Source organism: Notolabrus celidotus, chromosome 2, assembly GCF_009762535.1.
Source record: "Notolabrus celidotus isolate fNotCel1 chromosome 2, fNotCel1.pri, whole genome shotgun sequence".
Taxonomy (NCBI): domain Eukaryota; kingdom Metazoa; phylum Chordata; class Actinopteri; order Labriformes; family Labridae; genus Notolabrus; species Notolabrus celidotus.
The window spans coordinates 30,152,132-30,169,508 of NC_048273.1; the positions used below are offsets into that span (position 1 = coordinate 30,152,132).

General features: G+C 40.1%; 1 protein-coding gene across 1 annotated transcript in view; it reads right to left on the reverse strand.

The window, feature by feature from the left end:
• The window catches only part of LOC117806306, a 49,442-nt gene extending 34,047 nt beyond the window's left edge, over positions 1-15,395 (reverse strand). Inside the window, exons 1-14 of the mRNA XM_034675188.1 lie at positions 14,617-15,395; positions 14,483-14,504; positions 13,965-14,225; positions 13,356-13,616; positions 12,081-12,350; positions 10,845-11,108; positions 7,699-7,817; positions 6,820-6,961; positions 3,666-3,932; positions 2,993-3,250; positions 2,508-2,768; positions 1,392-1,643; positions 954-1,214; positions 590-853 (exon numbers count right to left, since the gene is read on the reverse strand). Of these exons, the coding sequence (XP_034531079.1) occupies positions 590-853; positions 954-1,214; positions 1,392-1,643; positions 2,508-2,768; positions 2,993-3,250; positions 3,666-3,932; positions 6,820-6,961; positions 7,699-7,817; positions 10,845-11,108; positions 12,081-12,350; positions 13,356-13,616; positions 13,965-14,225; positions 14,483-14,504; positions 14,617-14,697 (2,983 nt within the window). The 5' untranslated portion in view covers positions 14,698-15,395. The remainder of the gene's footprint in view (positions 1-589; positions 854-953; positions 1,215-1,391; positions 1,644-2,507; positions 2,769-2,992; positions 3,251-3,665; positions 3,933-6,819; positions 6,962-7,698; positions 7,818-10,844; positions 11,109-12,080; positions 12,351-13,355; positions 13,617-13,964; positions 14,226-14,482; positions 14,505-14,616) is intronic.
• Positions 15,396-17,377: the final 1,982 nt, after the last annotated feature.

Genomic DNA, 17,377 nt, shown 5'->3' on the forward strand with positions numbered 1-17,377 from the left:
GGACAAGAATAACATGGCCTAAGTCACCCTCTTGACATAGGCCATTGTCCTATAGGGCATAAAGGGCATAATCCTTTCAACTAAGGATTAAGGCAATTTCTTCAGAGGTGGCCATCAAGAGATGATTTAGTCCAAAAAATTATTTTCGTCAAAAAATAACTGGCCACTATTTTAATAGGGTGACAATATTTGACACTACTTAAATAGTTTTGTTTGTGACCACTAAGGGGCAGAAGAGCTACATAGCTTATGTGTGAATAAAGACTCAAATCCTGAATGTTGCCTCAGAAACGCACTTGTACCTAACAATAAATCAACTGAACCACACCGCCTCACAATGTACAACAATACTGTCAGGTTTCTTGCATTGACTGTATGAATTAAGTGCAATGATATTAACATTAACATCTGTTCTTGACTGACTTTTAATGAAGGAGGTCGAGGAGAAAGACGTGCTAAAGGACCAATCTAAGGACCAATTAGCAAGCAAAACTCAGATTCTCGTAAGAAAAGTTAGCAGCTAATGACAGTAATATTTATCAGAGTTTTTTTAAAGAAAAAACTAATCAGAGAAGCCACAACTTCTCACCTGTTGTAAGTATGACTGGCTCGCTGTCAGGACTTTGACAGTCGCCGTCCGAAGCTGACACAGTGAAGGTGTAATTCTTTCCACACTGCAGACCATACAGCTGACAACCAAGGTTCATCCCTGCATCACAGGTCACAGAGTGTCCGTCTGCGTTCACCGCCTTCCCTGTGTAGGACACTGCATTGGGGCTGCTGTTCCAGGTTAACATGGCAGAGTCATTGGCACAGTTCATTAAGGCGTTGAACTGAGAGGGAGGGCAAGGTGCTGCAGAGGAAAGGCAGATAGAAGGCTTGAGTTTGACAGTGGGGAACATACATGTAACCTTAAATAAAAACTTCACTGACATATTCCTGACATTCTTTACCTGTCTGTAGTGTTTGAGCAGAGCTCTCGTTACTGGAGCAGTTGTGGTTTACAGCAGCCACCCCCACACTGTAAACCTGGCTGCACATCAGGCCCTCCAGCCTGCAGGATGTCCCATTAGAAGAGCAAAGCAAGTGCTGCCCATTTTTGTCCACTGCAGCTGCTTGGTACGAAAAAGCACCAAGGCTTTCCAGCCAAGTCACTTGCACAGAACTCTGGCCACAGACTCTGTTCGCCACCACATTAGTGGGCACGCATGGAACTGAGGGATGGAAAAATCTCTGATCAGCTCAGTTGTACAAGGTAGCCATCATAAATTAACATAACATACACCATACTTTCCAAGCCTGGTCAGATTTGTATCTGTTCAGACTTTTCAGACAAATAATTAACACATGCTCAATGACTTTCTAAAGAATTGTAACAGTCCATCCCTTACTTTGTCCAACAGGTAGCAATGAGGGTTGACTGACACACGTGCCGTTGTAGGACATCACTTTCACTGTGTAATCTTTTCCACACTCCAGTGTGTCGATCCTTAATGCAGGCTCTGAGGTGGTGTAGGTCATTGTCTTGTCACTGTTTGAGATATCAGCCATGAAGCCCTCTGCTTTACTTGAAGCGTTCCAGCCGATGGTGAGCTCTCCTGACCGACAGTCTAAATCGGCCTTCAGCTCGGGCCCACAAGGAACTGGACATAGAGAAGAGAGAGGTGAAGGCTGAGACTGGCATGAAAACAAAAAGTAAAAACTAACTAAAAGAATGTCTTCAATGTATCTTTTAAATCCCATCTCCTCAGGTTTCACAGATGCTTTCTTAAATCTTTGCCGCTGGAGGAGAAATAATGCAAACTTTGTCCTGAAGGTGGCACCAGATCCATGTTTAAAAAAGAGTGATGTTTCAACACAGTGACCAGTAGCGAATCATGTAATCCCCTATTGTTAATATAAGAAGAACAAAGTTAGACTCTGCAGTATGAAAACTGCTATTTATTGATTAGGTGATTACCAACGTTTGGTTTCAAACTAGATCAGGCAGCTGTAAACTATTGTTTTTTTTCACTTAAGTACTGTACTGAAGGGTAAATTCTGGATATTTGTATCTCAAGTATTTCTATTTCTACTTAATTTTGATTAAACTTTCAGACAAAGATTTCATACTACAAAAAGATATCAAACATGATTCAGCGTTATTTAAAGTTGGAAATTTGCTGACATGAAGTTGCAATGATTACCCCTGATACTAGACATGTTATCATCATCATATATTATTATAATGTCAATTTACTTTTACTTCTGCAACTATTTGGATGGTGAACTTTGACTTTAATGGGAGTGTTTTATACTGCAGAAAATTACTTTTACTTAACCAAAGGAATACAAGAATACAGGTCTAACTCCTACTGTGGAAGTCGAAAGGCTCCTTCATAGCATTTGAAGTGTTGGGGTTATACTCTGAGCTATCTGTGCTTAACTTTCTAAAGTTTTTCAGAGGAGAGGAGATGAGAGGGGAAATACAGTGCCATGAGGGGGGTGGAGTCTTAAGGGGCTCCTACCAGACTCCATGTAGATAGCTTTGGAAGGCATGCTGGGACAAATGCCATCATGGTAGAAGACAGTCACAGTGTACATCTGGCCACATTTCATGTTGGGTATCCTGCAGCTAGTGTTGGTGGAGCTGCAGCTGAGAAGACCTTGATTTTCATCCTCGATGGTTGCGGTGTAAGAGTTCATCTCAGGCTGGCCACGCCATGAGATCAGAGCCTCACTGGCCGCACAGTCCAGAGAGGCATCAACGTGATCTGGTGGGCACGCGGCTGAAATGAGGAAAAGAAAAGGTTAACTACTATGAGTAACCAAACATGATTAGGTATTGAAGATTTAGATATGGGACATGAGAACACTGTCTCAGAGTTAAGATCAACTCATTCTATATTTTACTGAGTTTAGACACAAGCTTCTCAAGTCCTATGCATAAATTAATTTCTTTCCAAGTACAGCTTAACAACTAAAGTAAAATAATCCAGACAAAGCTCAGTACCTGTCTCGATGGTGACCATCTCGCTCTTAGAACTGTTGCACATTAGGTTGGTGGCGATGACATACGCTGTGTAGTTGGTGCTGCACTTAAGACCCTCGATCTTACACATCAAATCAATGGATGTGCAGCTGTGAATGGCGCCATCACTGTCCATTGCTATGGCCATGTAGAAAATTGCACTTCCACCTATCCAGGACATTGTGATGGAGTCGGCACCACATTCCCTTACTGCTGATACGTTTCGAGGAGCGCAAGGGACTAACACAAAAATGAAACAAAAATCACTTTTATATCCAATCACTGCTTTTTATTTCATGCAATAAACTAAGACTGCTACTACTAAAAATACTACTTAGGATAATTTACAAGAAGACTATTTAATACATTTTACATTTTTCCTTCACAAAGAACAACTAAGAACATATTCATTGTGGCTGTGAAGAGCATAAGTCATGAAGTACAAAACTTATCTTTAAACATTTTGTCGTGTCCAAAAGCAAAAGCATCTAATAGATAAGACCAAACTGAATCATTGTAAACTCTTATAAGTTCTGCGTTTTGGTCCATGAACTTCACTTCACATAGAAAATAACTGTATCAAACTCCTCCCATGTTAAGCCACAGATGTTTTGTACTAAAACACCTGCATAAAGTACTGACAGCTTCTCCTCACCTGTCTCAGCCACAGGCCCCAGTGTCCTTGGGCTGGTGCACTCGTTATCTGAAGCTGTGATGTAGACAGTCAGGTATTCCCCACAGTGGAGGCCTTCTATAGCACAGCTGTTAGACATGGAGGTGCAGTTGTACTGGCTGTTCGTCCCCTTATTGCCGTAGGCCTCCACAGTGTAGTATAAAGCCCCCTCAGCGAGGTCCCACTTACTGAGCAGAACATCTGAACTGCAATCTGCTGAGGTCTGCAGGTTCTGGGGAATACAGGGGGCTGGGAACAGGAAAAGAGTTTAAGCTGTTTCACTTGTTTTCAGTGGTATCTTGATAAGTTTTATTATCAAAGTTAGACGCTGAAAACTGCAGGACAAAAAGAGGATACATATAGGATATAGGATACAGGTGATGGAGGGGAGGGGAGGCTGTGTATCCTGGCTACATCTGTTCCTTCAGAGAGTCTTCTTGAAGACCGGGCAAATACTCACTGAGAGGAGAAACCGGATCAGCCCATCCAAACTGAGGCATCTGATTTTTCTCAATGCCAACCTGATGACATTAATAATGTTTGCTTGAGTTTGTTCTGTTTGCTTGAGTTTGGTTCTGGTTCTGTTTGCTCCAGTTTGGTTCTGGTTCTGGTTCTGTTTGCTTGAGTTTGGTTCTGGCTCTGTTTGCTCCAGTTTGGTTCTGGTTCTGGTTCTGTTTGCTTGTGTTTGATTCTAGTTCTGGTTCTGTTTGCTTGAGTTCGGTTCTGGTTCAGTTCTGTTCTGGTTCTGGTTCGGTTTTGGTTCGGTTTTGGTTCGGTTATGGTATGGTTCTGGCTCGGTTCTGGTTCGGTTATGGTATGGTTCTGGTTCGGTTCTGGTTCGGTTCTGGTTCGGTTCTGGTTGTGATTGCTTGAGTTTGGTTCTGGTTCTTTTTGCTTCAGTTTAGTTCTGGTTCTAACCCTAACCCTAATCATAACCCTAACCCTAATCCTAACTCTAACCCTAACCCTTACCCTAACCCTAATCCTAACTCTAATCCTAACTCTAATCCTAACCCTAACCCTAACCCTTACCCTTGCCCTAACCCTAACCCTAACCCTAATCACAAGCCTAACCCTAATCACAACCCTAACCCTAATCCTGATCCTAACCCTAACCACAATCCTTACCCTAATCATAACCTTAACCCTTATCACAACCCTAACCCTAACCCTACTCCTAACCCTAACCCTCATCATAACCCTAATCCTAATCTTAACCCTAATCGAAACCCTAACCCTAATCATAACCTTAACCCTAATCCTAAACCTAACCCTAACCTTAATCGAAACCCTAACTCTAATCCTAACCCTAATCCTAACCTTAACCCTAATCGAAACCCTAACCCTAATCCTAACCCTAATCCTAACCCTAATCATAACCTTAACCCTAATCACAACCCTACCCTAACCCTAGGGTTAGAGTTTGGTTCTGGTTCTGTTTGCTTGAGTTTGGTTCGCGTTCTGGTTCTGTTTGCTTGAGTTCGGTTCTTGTTCGGTTCTGTTCTGGTTCTGTTCTGGTTCAGTTTTGGACGCTTCTGGTTCGGTTCTGGTTCGGTTCTGGTTCGGTTCTGGTACGGTTCTGTTCTGGTTCTGGTTCTGGTTCTGGTTCGGTTCTGGTACGGTTCTGGTTGGTGTTGCTTGGGTTTGCTTGAGTTCGGTTCTTGTTCGGTTCTGTTCTGGTTCTGGTTCGGTTCTGGTTCGGTTCTGGTTCAGTTCTGGTTTGGTTATGGTTCAGTTATGGACGGTTCTGCTTGGGGTGTGGTTCGGTTCTGTTTGCTTGGTTCCGGTTCTGGTACAGTTCTGTTCTGGTTCTGTTCTGGTTCTGTTCTGGTTCTGTTCTGGTTCTGGTTCTGGTATGGTATGGTTCAGTTCTGGTTCGGTTTTGGTTCGGTTCTGGTACGGTTCTGGTTGGATTTGCTTGAGTTTGGTTCCGGTTCTGCGTCTGTTATGGTACAGTTCGGTTTTGGTTCGGTTCTGGTATGGTTCTGGTTCGGTTCTGGTTCGGTTCTGGTTCGGTTCTGGTTCGGTTCTGGTTCGGTTCTGGTTGGGATTGCTTGAGTTTGGTTCTGGTTCTGGTTCTGTTTGCTTGAGTTCGGTTCTTTTTCGGTTCTGTTCTGGATCGGTTCGGTTCGGTTCTGGTTCGGTTCTGGTTCAGTTCTGGTTCAGTTCTGGTTCGGTTCTGGTTCAGTTCTGGACGGTTCTGGTTCGGGTCTGGTTCGGTTCTGGTTGGGTTTGCTTGAGTTTGGTTCCGGTTCTGTTTGCTAATCATAACCCTAATCATAACCTTAACCCTTATCACAGCCCTACCCTAACCCTAGGGTTAGAGTTTAGGTCTGGTTCTGTTTGCTTGAGTTTGGTTCTGGTTCTGTTTGCTTAAGTTTAGTTCTGGTTCTAACCCTAACCCTAATCATAACCCTAACCCTAATCCTAACCTTAACCCTAATCGAAACCCTAACCCTAACCCTAACCCTAACCCTTATCCTAACCCTAACCCCAATCCTAACCCTAACCCAAACCAAAACCCTAATCCTAACCCTAACCCTTATCCCAACCCTAACCCTAATCACAACCCTAACCCTAACCCTAATCCTAACCCTGATCCTAACCCTAACCTTAACCCTAATCACAACCCTACTCTAACCCTAGGATCAGCGTAAGAATGGTTTTGTAACAGAATAAATGCACCAAAATGGTCTTCTCATAAAAACACACAAACCATTAGTTTTTGCAAAGTTAAGGTAAAATTTACGGCTACAAAAGATCCTAAATTAAGAGCCATTCGGGAGTCGAAAGAGCCGCACAAGATACCCCCGTTTTCTGTGAATGCATGATTATGAAGTGAAGGAGAAAAGATGTGAAAAAAGTTACGCAGTGTCGCTGTCTTTTCCAGCACAGTGTGCACTCAACTTTCAATGAATGGGGATGTGTTTTGTTAATCGGGTCAGGTCGCACGCAGCCATGTTGGAATAATTTTCCAGGACTATCTGTGATTTTCCAGGACATTTTATTTTTTCTCCCATTTTCCAGGTGTTTTCCAGTACTGGAAAACTGGTCAACTGTTTTCCAGGTTTTCCAGGTTTTCCAGGACGCGTGGGAACCCTGAATAGTGCTCTATTACACAAAATGAGGTTCATACCTGTGCGGATGTCAGCAGTAGAGCTCATCTGGCTTTTGCACTGTCCTGCGATGGAGTAGACAGTGAAATGATAGTGTCGTCCACAGACCGAGTGTGTGAAATGACAGAAGTTGTCCTCAGTTAGACACTCCTGTACGACTCCCTGTTAATGGAGAAATCACAACATTTTTCAAATGAATAGAAATAGACTATATAACTACTATATATGTTTGCAACATATGAAACTAGCAGCTAGCAGCCTGATAGCTTACAATAGCAAGGTTTATAACAGGTAACACAGGCACCACAGGATTATGCAAGCTTTTGCTTTATTTGCATTATTAGATGCATCTGGGCCCAATGCTGCTTTGTGTGTCGTTACTAAATAACTACTAGCTAAATCTTGTGAAGCATGTTGGAACAAGTTTCAGAGTCTGAAGGCCAACTATGGTGCACATTTGTCTGAAGCTCACCAATGAACATAATGGATCCTCTTAGCACAACATGTGTTTGTTTGAATGGTACAAAAACTACAGTACAGAAACCAAAAGCTGTGAGTGAAGTTGTTTGCAGAGACTTTGCGAACTCCCAGCCTTGAAATACTTTGCGAAACTATTAGCTTGAATAAAAATCAAAAAGTTGTTTTAAACAGCCTCATTTCCAGCAAAAGCTCTTTTTTCACACACAAAAAAGTAGTTGATGAGTGATCTTTAGAGGGGGACTTTGGCAAGAACCATGCCAACTATGTTCCCGCCATTTCTAGTCTTTCTGCTAAGCTAAGCTAACTTTTAGCCAGCATACAATTAGCATCATAATTGATGAACTAACATGAGAGTGGCATCAAACTTCTCGTCTCATTCTGTTGAGAACTTTAAAAAGTCCAAAAAAGCAGGGCAGTACCTGAGAGTCCACCGCTTTAGCCATGTAGTGGTCTGTGTTGTTCGTGTGCTCCCAGGAAAAGACGATAACTTCACTGGAACAGTCTCGCATCAACTCCAGTTTCTCAGGAGGACAAGGAACTGAAAAGACATGTATTGACATGTATTAAAAAATTAAAATCCATTGATCCCATGCAAATTAGATGGATGGATAGATAGATAGATAGATAGATAGATAGATAGATAGATAGATAGATAGATAGATAGATAGATAGATAGATAGATAGATAGATAGATAGATAGATAGATAGATAGATAGATAGATAGATAGATAGATAGACAAATGTAAAAAAAAAAAAAAAAAGAGAAAAAAAAAGCAAAGAGTCTGAGGAGTTAAATATCAACATCAAAAGACAGCATCTCAAATCCCTTTTCAGGTTAAAACGCCCTGATACTGAAGATTATGCTCCAGTGTTGCTTTTCACTGTACAAGGTTTCAGGTTTAACACAAACACAGGCTCATTCTTAGCAGCCTGAACACAACACAATATGATAAAGAAAGAGAATCTCAATAGGAGACCCACTTTTTCAAGTAGACACCTAGTGATGCAACTATATTTTGAAACCAAACCACATTAAGTTGCAAATAGCTATCCCCAAATGACTTATAACTGGTGTGACCTCAGTCATACTTATCCTGAGGGGGAAACAATTAGATTGCAGGTGTATTATCATAAAAATATACTTATATTTTATTGTGAAATTACAAACAACCAAATTATCTATCAATCTTTACTAAAGTCTGTGATGTGAACTGTTGAAGTCTAATCCCTAATTTAATCTTGATCTCTAATGTCATTTGATGTGATTGTAATGCCATCAATCATTTTCTATGAATAAGCAACAGCAAAAGAAATCCTTATCCAAGGCCATCTGAGGCCAAGAACAGGTGTTATTACAAAACAAGATCAAATTAATCTAAAAATGATTCAGTTACCTCTGATTACGCCTTCAGGCTTCAGCAAAAAGGTGTTAGGTCAAAAGATTATTTTTTTTATGTGTTCCCTCAAGTATTAAATGTTCGTGCACCTGACATCAAACGATAACTTGTCATAAAATCATATTGTGCATCATCCAAGTCACGTCAGCCAACGCGGCCCCCAGGGATGGGGTTGGACAGAAGATCTCAGCAAAGGTCTTCAAGAGAATAGAGTGATACGTGAGATGACAGGATTAACTGCTTACAATAAATAGATGGCAGGGTGGAGCTGGAAAGGTCTAAACATAACAGTCACAGAGCCGCTCTGTCAAGTATAACATAAAGTTGGGTTGGATATAAGTCAATCTTCTTTTTTTAAGGTTTAGGATCTCAGACAGACCAGTTATTAGGGAAAATAAGATAAATAACTGAGTAAGCTGATAAAGAAGCCTGCAAATAAGTGCTATCAACATTGAAGGTTAGTTTGAACATCACTGCTCAGGAGAAATGAACAACACAGGCTGAAAGTTAGCCAGGATGGTTTTTCTTCTGCAGAGGAGTGCCTTTTTCAGATTTTTCTTTGTCTCTTAAAGAACACAAAATTGTATAATTTTAAACCCTGCTAATGCACCCTTGAGATTTCTCTTCAAAATGCAAGAAGCGCCCTACGTTTTTCACATGATCTTGCCAATTTGAATTAAAATGAATCTAAAGAGAAAAGATGCTGAAGTCATCAGTGATTTAATCCAAATTGTCAAGTCTGATTATCGAGCGTTGATCAAACAGTCATGGCGACGACAAACTGCCTGCTCATTTGCTTGAAAACACCAAACATCAAGCAATTTGTTGCTGTTGCTTGAGATCCTACACCAACCCTACATAGTTTGACTTGAGAAAAAAAAAGCAGCATGATTTTAGGCAAGATTAGGTATGGTGCACTTTGAGCTCTACAACATGAAAAAGCTATCAGGGTGCATCTCTGTTAAGCTTGGACAGCTCAATATAACACAAAGCCACTGTTAAGAATGAACAGAAGTGAAGACATACAGTAGATGTCTATCAGGCAATGCCTATAGAGTTGTACTCCTGTGGTCCATTTTAGAGCTGTCAGTATATTTCTACCTCTAATGGTTTGTTTGTGACCACTTTTCTTTTTCGTGATCTGATCACAACTAAACTCTACTTTAACTCTCTGAAGTCTGGGCCGGGAATTGGACGGAGGAACTGGTTCGATTTCCTTCAAACTTCCTGGAAGATTGGCCAAGAAGCAACGCTTTCAAATGCTGGACCAAATTTGGATCCTTTGACCAAACAAGCAAAAATCTTGTCAGGATTGAATTTGTATAGTTTTGCCAGCTTATTACAAATGATTGAGAAATGGCAATGACTGATGGTGTGTTCAATTTTCCTAAGAATTCAGATGTCGGAGCTGGGACTGAAGCCAGATCTGAGTTGACAGTGTTCCAATTACGAGGTGAAACTACTCGAAAAATTGTTTCGTCATTACCTTTTATTGTTGTTAGCATTGTTAGCCAATACCAGGTGATGGCAACACACTATGTGGTATGTTCTGGGTAAAAGCAACAAGTCCACTGATAGAACTTACAAAATACTATCAGTCAGGTTGATTTGACTCAACTTTCACAGAACAAGCCTATGTTAAAAATAAGTATTATTAAAAGTGCTTTCTTTCTGATGAAGACATCCTGATTTTGAGTTCAGGGTATGTTGTTCCAAGTTTCCAGGTAGGAATCCTGACTTCAGGGTGAGTTCAGAGTGACATATACAACGGGTATTTGGGAATTTCTGACTTCTGAGATGAAATGGAACGCACCAAGAGGTCTGTGCTCTTAGACTGTCCTACAGTTTAGCTCACAAGTTCTCATCAGGGCTTCTTGTAGTTCAAACATGAATGGCATTTATTAATATGTTGATTAAGATAAGCAGTGAGGACAATGTGGCTCAGTGGAATCACATTCTCAAAGTCCTTAATAGCAGTATTAAGTCTGTCACGGGCTCAACCAGTGAATTGCAGGACTCTGGCTTCTCTTTGTAACACATGAGATTATTATTTTGGCTTTGAAAAAGAAACAGCTGAGTCATTTGAGGAATAACCAAATCCTTTAAAGTGCATCAGCTACTACAACAGCACAGGTGGTCCTTTTTTTTTTCAAACAACTGTGTCTCACCTGTCTGAAAAGTGACCACGGTGGCGTTATGTGTGTTTTTGCAGCTCTCTGATATGGGTATTACAAGCACCGCGTAGCTCTGGCCACAGCTCAGTCCATCAATCTGACAGTTGGTTCCGGGGCTGGTGCAGTTCAGCACTGTGCCGTTTCCACTTGTTGCCTTTGCCATGTAGTAGTCTGCACCAAACACAGCCTGCCAGTGCACCGCGGCAGAGTGAGGGTTGCAGGTGTAGTCAACGGAGACTGAAGGTACTGGTTTGAGCTCTGCAGGGAATGAAGTACATTGGACATTAAAGTACATTGAGTCACTCTTTTGTTTTCTATATGGAACAAAAAGAAATGGAGAGTAGAAAGAAGTGGACTATTCGCACAATTTATATACGAAACTCTCAGAGAAATACTGCTGATATTACTGTTGAATGTAATTAAGATTTACCCTGTTCAAAAGTCATTTTCTGCAACAAGACTAAAAAGAGAATTTCATTGTTTAAAATCATATCATCTGTGAAAGGTACTGATCAGAAATATACTGTTATTACATTAATGTAGAGCTCTGTGATCACCTTTCAGTTTGTGTTGACATTGGCGCCCCCTATGGGTGACACGTCAACATGTTTTTTCACTAATTTTGTTCTCTACACATGTAAGCAACATCTTTAAACAAAAAAAACCTCATCTTGCTTTCTTTTTAAAGTCAAAAATATCATTCAAGGTGAATCTTAGCAGTGGAAATGCCTAGTATCTGGTGTCAGTAATTTCAGCAGCCAGAGCAAAAACCCCAAAACAAAAGTCACAAAACAATCATCTCATATCTGATGGCTGCTAAGGGCATCTACTGTTTTAAAGCAAATTAAATTAAAACAATGTAAATTAAACAATGTTCTCATTGAAAATAACAAGGGTTAGCAAAATGACAGCCCACAGTGTCTGTCATCCAGTACTATGCGTGTACAAGTATGAATTTTCAGATATAGGTTTTAGAATCCAAGCCCCAAAGACTAAACATGGTCTCTAGTTAATGAACAAAGAATCAATAAGAAGTATTACCTAAGACTCCTATTTTTTTTACAGTGCATGTTTACATGACTAACTCAACAACAAGTAGGTTGTGAAGGCATCCGAATCCTATTTCCCCTGAGGATCACATTCAGCATGTCTGAAAGGAACGCCTCAGAGAGAAAAGCTGACCTAGATCCTAATCAAGTTATTGATATTGGTTTGGCCATGGAGACTCACTGTTAGTGGTGTATGAAATATCTGTGGGCTCGCTCGGCACCAGGAACTTGTTGAAAGAGGACACGGATATCAGATAAGTGGAGCATGGGAGCATGTTTTGGAGATCCTTCTTGGTGTCTGTGACTTTGTACACTGATGGAAGGATGCCGGGATCATCAGCATCTCTAACGGTGACTTGGTACATTAGAACGTCTTCAACGGGCTGCCATGTCACCCTTGCTGTACCTAGGCCAGTTTGAGTAGCTGTGACGTCAGTTGGAGGCTCCACCACTACAGACAGACATAAAGGCTGTGTTAGAGAGGATAACACTGAATCATTTTCACCTTAATAAATTCTTCCAAATATTTTAGATACACAACATTGGGCTATTTGATCCCACAAAGTTTAAGCAATTTCAAGTCACAAAATACCTATTTTCTTACTTACTCAAAGCAGGGTCCCAAACCTTTCCTTTTCTTTGAGGTATTTATAGATCTGCAGCTAAATGTGTTAGTCCTAAAATACACTGGATGTAAACAGTATTACTGAATTGCTGCAATGCCAATAAATATCTTCCAAGAAACATCTTCCAAGAAACATCCTCCCTATTACTGATGAAGCCCAAACAGAAAATGGTTCCATTAAAAATTGTCGGCAGTACTGTTTTGTATTTCCAGGGAAGCTAAAACTCTTTTTGAGAAAAAAAATTGACACAAATGACACATCACTTGTTGCTTTTTATGTTTTTTCCAGAAACGTAATTCTATACAGAACTTCAGATAAGAAAAAATGGAGCTGTATAAGAATGACAGATGTTAAAAAAGTGGCAGTAATGCAGTGTTAGACCCACTTTTTACTCAAGCTTAACTATGAAGTTCATTACCACATTTTTAGTAATATGTTAGTAGTTCGACCTTCAAATGAATTCAACTGTCTTATCAATCAATGTGTCTGCTTCTCTTCAGGTAATATTTCACTGTTTAACAGTAAATTCATACAAGTATATGGGCCGTAGTCCCTGACAATAAGTTACACTAAACCATACTTTCCTTGAAAGTGACTACTTAGTATTTTTTCAGTCAAAGACCTCGGCTCCATAATTACAGAACATAACTGCCATGAAGAAAAATATTGTTGAGTCTATGAACTGTATCTTTAGAACAACGACTGAAAATATCTGCTGGTCTTTAAAAGTCCACCTATGTTCAGGTTTTGATCTGTCTCCTTCTATATAATATCCACTCTCTCTTCTAAAGCTCTCTAGGCTTCAAAATGGACTGTTGGCGATCACTCACAGGTCGTGATGGTCCTGACTTTGCTTTTGCTCCCAATCCCGGCGTGGTTTGCTGTGAGGACATAGCAGTTGTAGTTGGTGGAGGGCTGCAGGTTGCCCACGATTGCAGAGAAGTTGCTGTAGGTTTGGTTGAGCACTTGTCCGGTTGTCTGAGAGATCACCAAAAGGTAATAGTGCTTCGCCGAAGGTACTTCTGTCCATTCTACCTTGATGGAAGAACTTGATAATGCCTGTCCAGCTACTATCTGCGATGTGTCAGGGACTGGGAAGGAAAGAGCAGGCAGAACATAGCATTAAGGATGCTCTGTAATGGTGTTGTATCTGTGTGTAATGGTACTAATAAAGTAAAGATGCAGACTGGATGACCTTGAAATGAGAAAGCTCATGACATGAATGCTGCTCCTCTATAAAATCCTGTTTAGCATCTTCATTCATGAATGTTATTTCAAGTTTTAGTGTAAATATATCTATTCAGTATTGTATGAATTTATTAAAGAATATCCTAATTTGACCCATCAGGGTGAATGGCACTGAAATGCAGCCTAAATAAAAAATAAGTGGAATCACAGGTTTATCTAACGTTGGTGTTTGATTAACCGATGTATTTTACCTGTAAGTGCCTTATCTGTATCCACACACACCACAAAGTAGAACTGAAAAACTTTGAGGGTTACACTGTACTCCGTTCCTGGTCTCAGACCGTTTACGACCCTTTTTGTTGAGGTCGCAGGCAGCGTTACCACGACAGGTGCATAGCTTGTGCTGTTTTTCACCCGAAGGTCCAAAAAGTAGTTTGTTGCTCCTGTATATTTTTCCCATTTTACCAGAATCGACGAGGAGCTTGTGGCTGTCGCTGACAAGATGTTGCACCCTGAAAGAAATGAACACAGGTGAGAATTAAAACCCAAATCCCAACAACACATCTTCAGGGTTTCACTATTTTCTTCAATTACTTTAATCAAAGACTTACACTTCAAGCTAAAGCTGAATTTTTATTATTAGTTGTTATAGTAAGTTGTATTTCTATCCCAAATTGGGAAAATGTGGATATTATACTCATTAAAAAAAAAATCCCACACACATTTTGCTCTAAGTTCACAATTACACTTGATTAATTGAATCACTTACCCTGTGCACTACAGGTAGATATCTGTAAATAACACATAATAATATTAAATCAATGACAGTTGATAAATGTTAGACCCTTAGTTATATTCCTGTTGTTGAAATGTACAGGTTTTAAAATAAAAAGTCATATTTACCTGAGTTAGAGATACCAGCGCTAAAGAAAAACTTATGACTCCCAACAATCCCATCTTTGACTTTGAGTGAAGGATTACCATTAGTTTACTATACAAGGGAGCCAAATACAAAAGGTGTTCTGGATTCTTTTGAGCTTTAGTCCAGCCCGCGTGGGAACCAATCAGTATTCCCCAAACGGGGCCAGGCGGTCCCACCAACAGCCTGAGGCAGGCAGGAGGGAGGGATGGAGGGCGGGCAGGATGGATGGAGGATAGTTTGATGAATCAACCTGAAGTCACTGATGAAAAGAAGGTCCCTCTCACCCAGCCCTCTCTCTCCCACACACACACCCACATACACAAACACAACAGCTCTCACGCATCAGTTTGCATAACCTCAATCAAGGAAATCTGCTCTCATAATTGATCGCTCAGAGATCCCCTGTTGCTTATTTCTATCACTTGATCAAGTCTTGTCTGTTTTATCTGCTAATATCTATGGGACTATAAAATAATTCATTCATGGGATTTCTAACTTATGATCATAAAGTTGTTCACTTTGGTTTTTCACCAACATTTTGGGGTGCAGGAGCTTGTGGATCCTCTTAAATACCCTACGACAAAAAATGGATCATTAATTCATCAGCATGACACTTTGGGAACTTTTAAAAACAAGGATTTCTTGTAAACTTAGTTTCATGTTTCAACAACACAACACTGAGTTTACAATAAGTCATCTCTAGAGGTACTTGGATAAGAGTATAGTTTAAAACAGTAGAGTTGCATTTCCTTAAGATAAGTGATTGATGCTGAAGCAACTTTTTATTCAGTCCTTAGAAAGTCAGATCCCTGTTATTGGAGTTTGACTGGTGTTGTTAACCCATAACTAACTACATTTTTTATTACAAACTGTACTTCTTTAGTTTGAATTTAAACAAAACTCTGCTAAAGGTGTCCTCTTCCATACGTCATACCGCTCTTGGGCCACAATTTTCTCTTTTTCACATTTTAGCTTAGCATCCGCGCCAGTCTGGATACAAGTAAAGATAGAGATTACAAGTCCAAGCTGTGTTTCTTCTGAGCCCCTGACATCAAGTTACAGAGCGGGGCCTTGAAGACAGACACCAGAATCTGCTCTGAATCTGCTCTGAATCTGCTCTGATGTTGTCGTTTATGTTGACTGCGTCCCTTTGTGTCACTGTGACTTCTTCCTGTGGATTGTGTGGACCTTATCCTAAAGTTAATTATTCTTCACAGTTGACTGTGAATGTTTGATACGTCTTTGAGGTCGTTTTGACAGGTGACATTTGTCGAGTGTTAGGTGCACTGTTGGACACACCAAATATGTTTGTGTTTTAGTCAAACTTGTACATTTTGGTTGGATTTGGTGTTGATGTTGAGAAGCAAGGGTGCCAATAACAAGTCCCCAACAATGCCAATCAGATGCTTCGAAGTTTAAGTACATGTTCTGAAAATGTAACGAGACAAATTTAATGTTAAAATAAAGAAAATATTAGCGACAAGTTATCAGAAAAAAAACAAGGTCCAGCTTCAGCAGCAGTTATAGATGCCAATAGCTAGAGAGCAGATTTGCTGATGTCTGATGTATAGTGCCAGAATTGTTGTTTGTGTTATTGTTAGCATTTGAGTAAGTAAAATAAAGGAATTATTTAACGCCAATTGTTCCATGCACATTGGAATCTCGTGAAAAATACATTTGTTATGCCACAAATTTCAGAACATGACTTATATTTATGTCAGATGCAATATTAAACTGCATTTTTTTTTTATGTGTAATAACATCATTTATATTAAACACTAGCAGGTAACTGTTAGATTTGATCTGCTGTCATTAAGGATGAGCTAATCCTGATATCATTAAGAGGGGGTGTTAGCATTGCTCAACAGCAACACTGATAAAGCTGCCTGCCGTGTCTGAAGATATTATTTGTTAATTTTTTTTAATCATCCTTGAAAAAACAGGAATCAGCTGATGTCAATTATTTCAAAATGTCATTTATCAGCCTATCTCGAGTACAGAAACCTAGTTACTCATAAAGACACTTAGTAATACAAGCTAAATGTTTGTATGTCAGTCATTGCTCCCTGACCAGCTCTGATCTTATCACAGAAATGTCATAACCTAATTGTATTCAGACATCAGAGTTTTCACACAGCTTGAACTCTCCTGACCTACTAACACAACTTGTCATCCCTGAATAGACACAAGTTATCGCTCAAAGCATCAACTCAAGCAAAGCATCTTGAATAAAAGTGCTATGACATAACTTGTCATCCTTTTGTTATTTCTTTGTCTCTATGATTATTTTTCTCACTTATCAGAAACCCACTTTTCTCTGCCCCCTTCATCGATCCACCCCTCTGGTTAACAGGAAATCTCAAACTCTGGAGGCATGTTGCAACATCACACAAGGCCATCTCTTCTGTAACAATACATGAGAACACAGTGAATGACCTGAAGCTGAGAGATAAAGGCTTGGGAGGGTCCACCCACGCAAAGGAGACAAGTGCAACTGAAACCCAAGTCAGGAATGCCAACTTGGGAATTGGGGCTTCATCTAAACAGGATTACTTACAAAACAAGTCAAAATTGTAACTGTTACCAATCTACTTATTTCCGAAACTCCTATATTGTTAAGGTTTGGTAACTAATTTGATAAGAAATTAAGCAAATTTCCTTCAAAATAGACTAAACCTTAAGCTGGCTTTATGTAGGCTACACAGCGGGCTGAAAAGGATCTTTATCACAGGAGAATAAAGG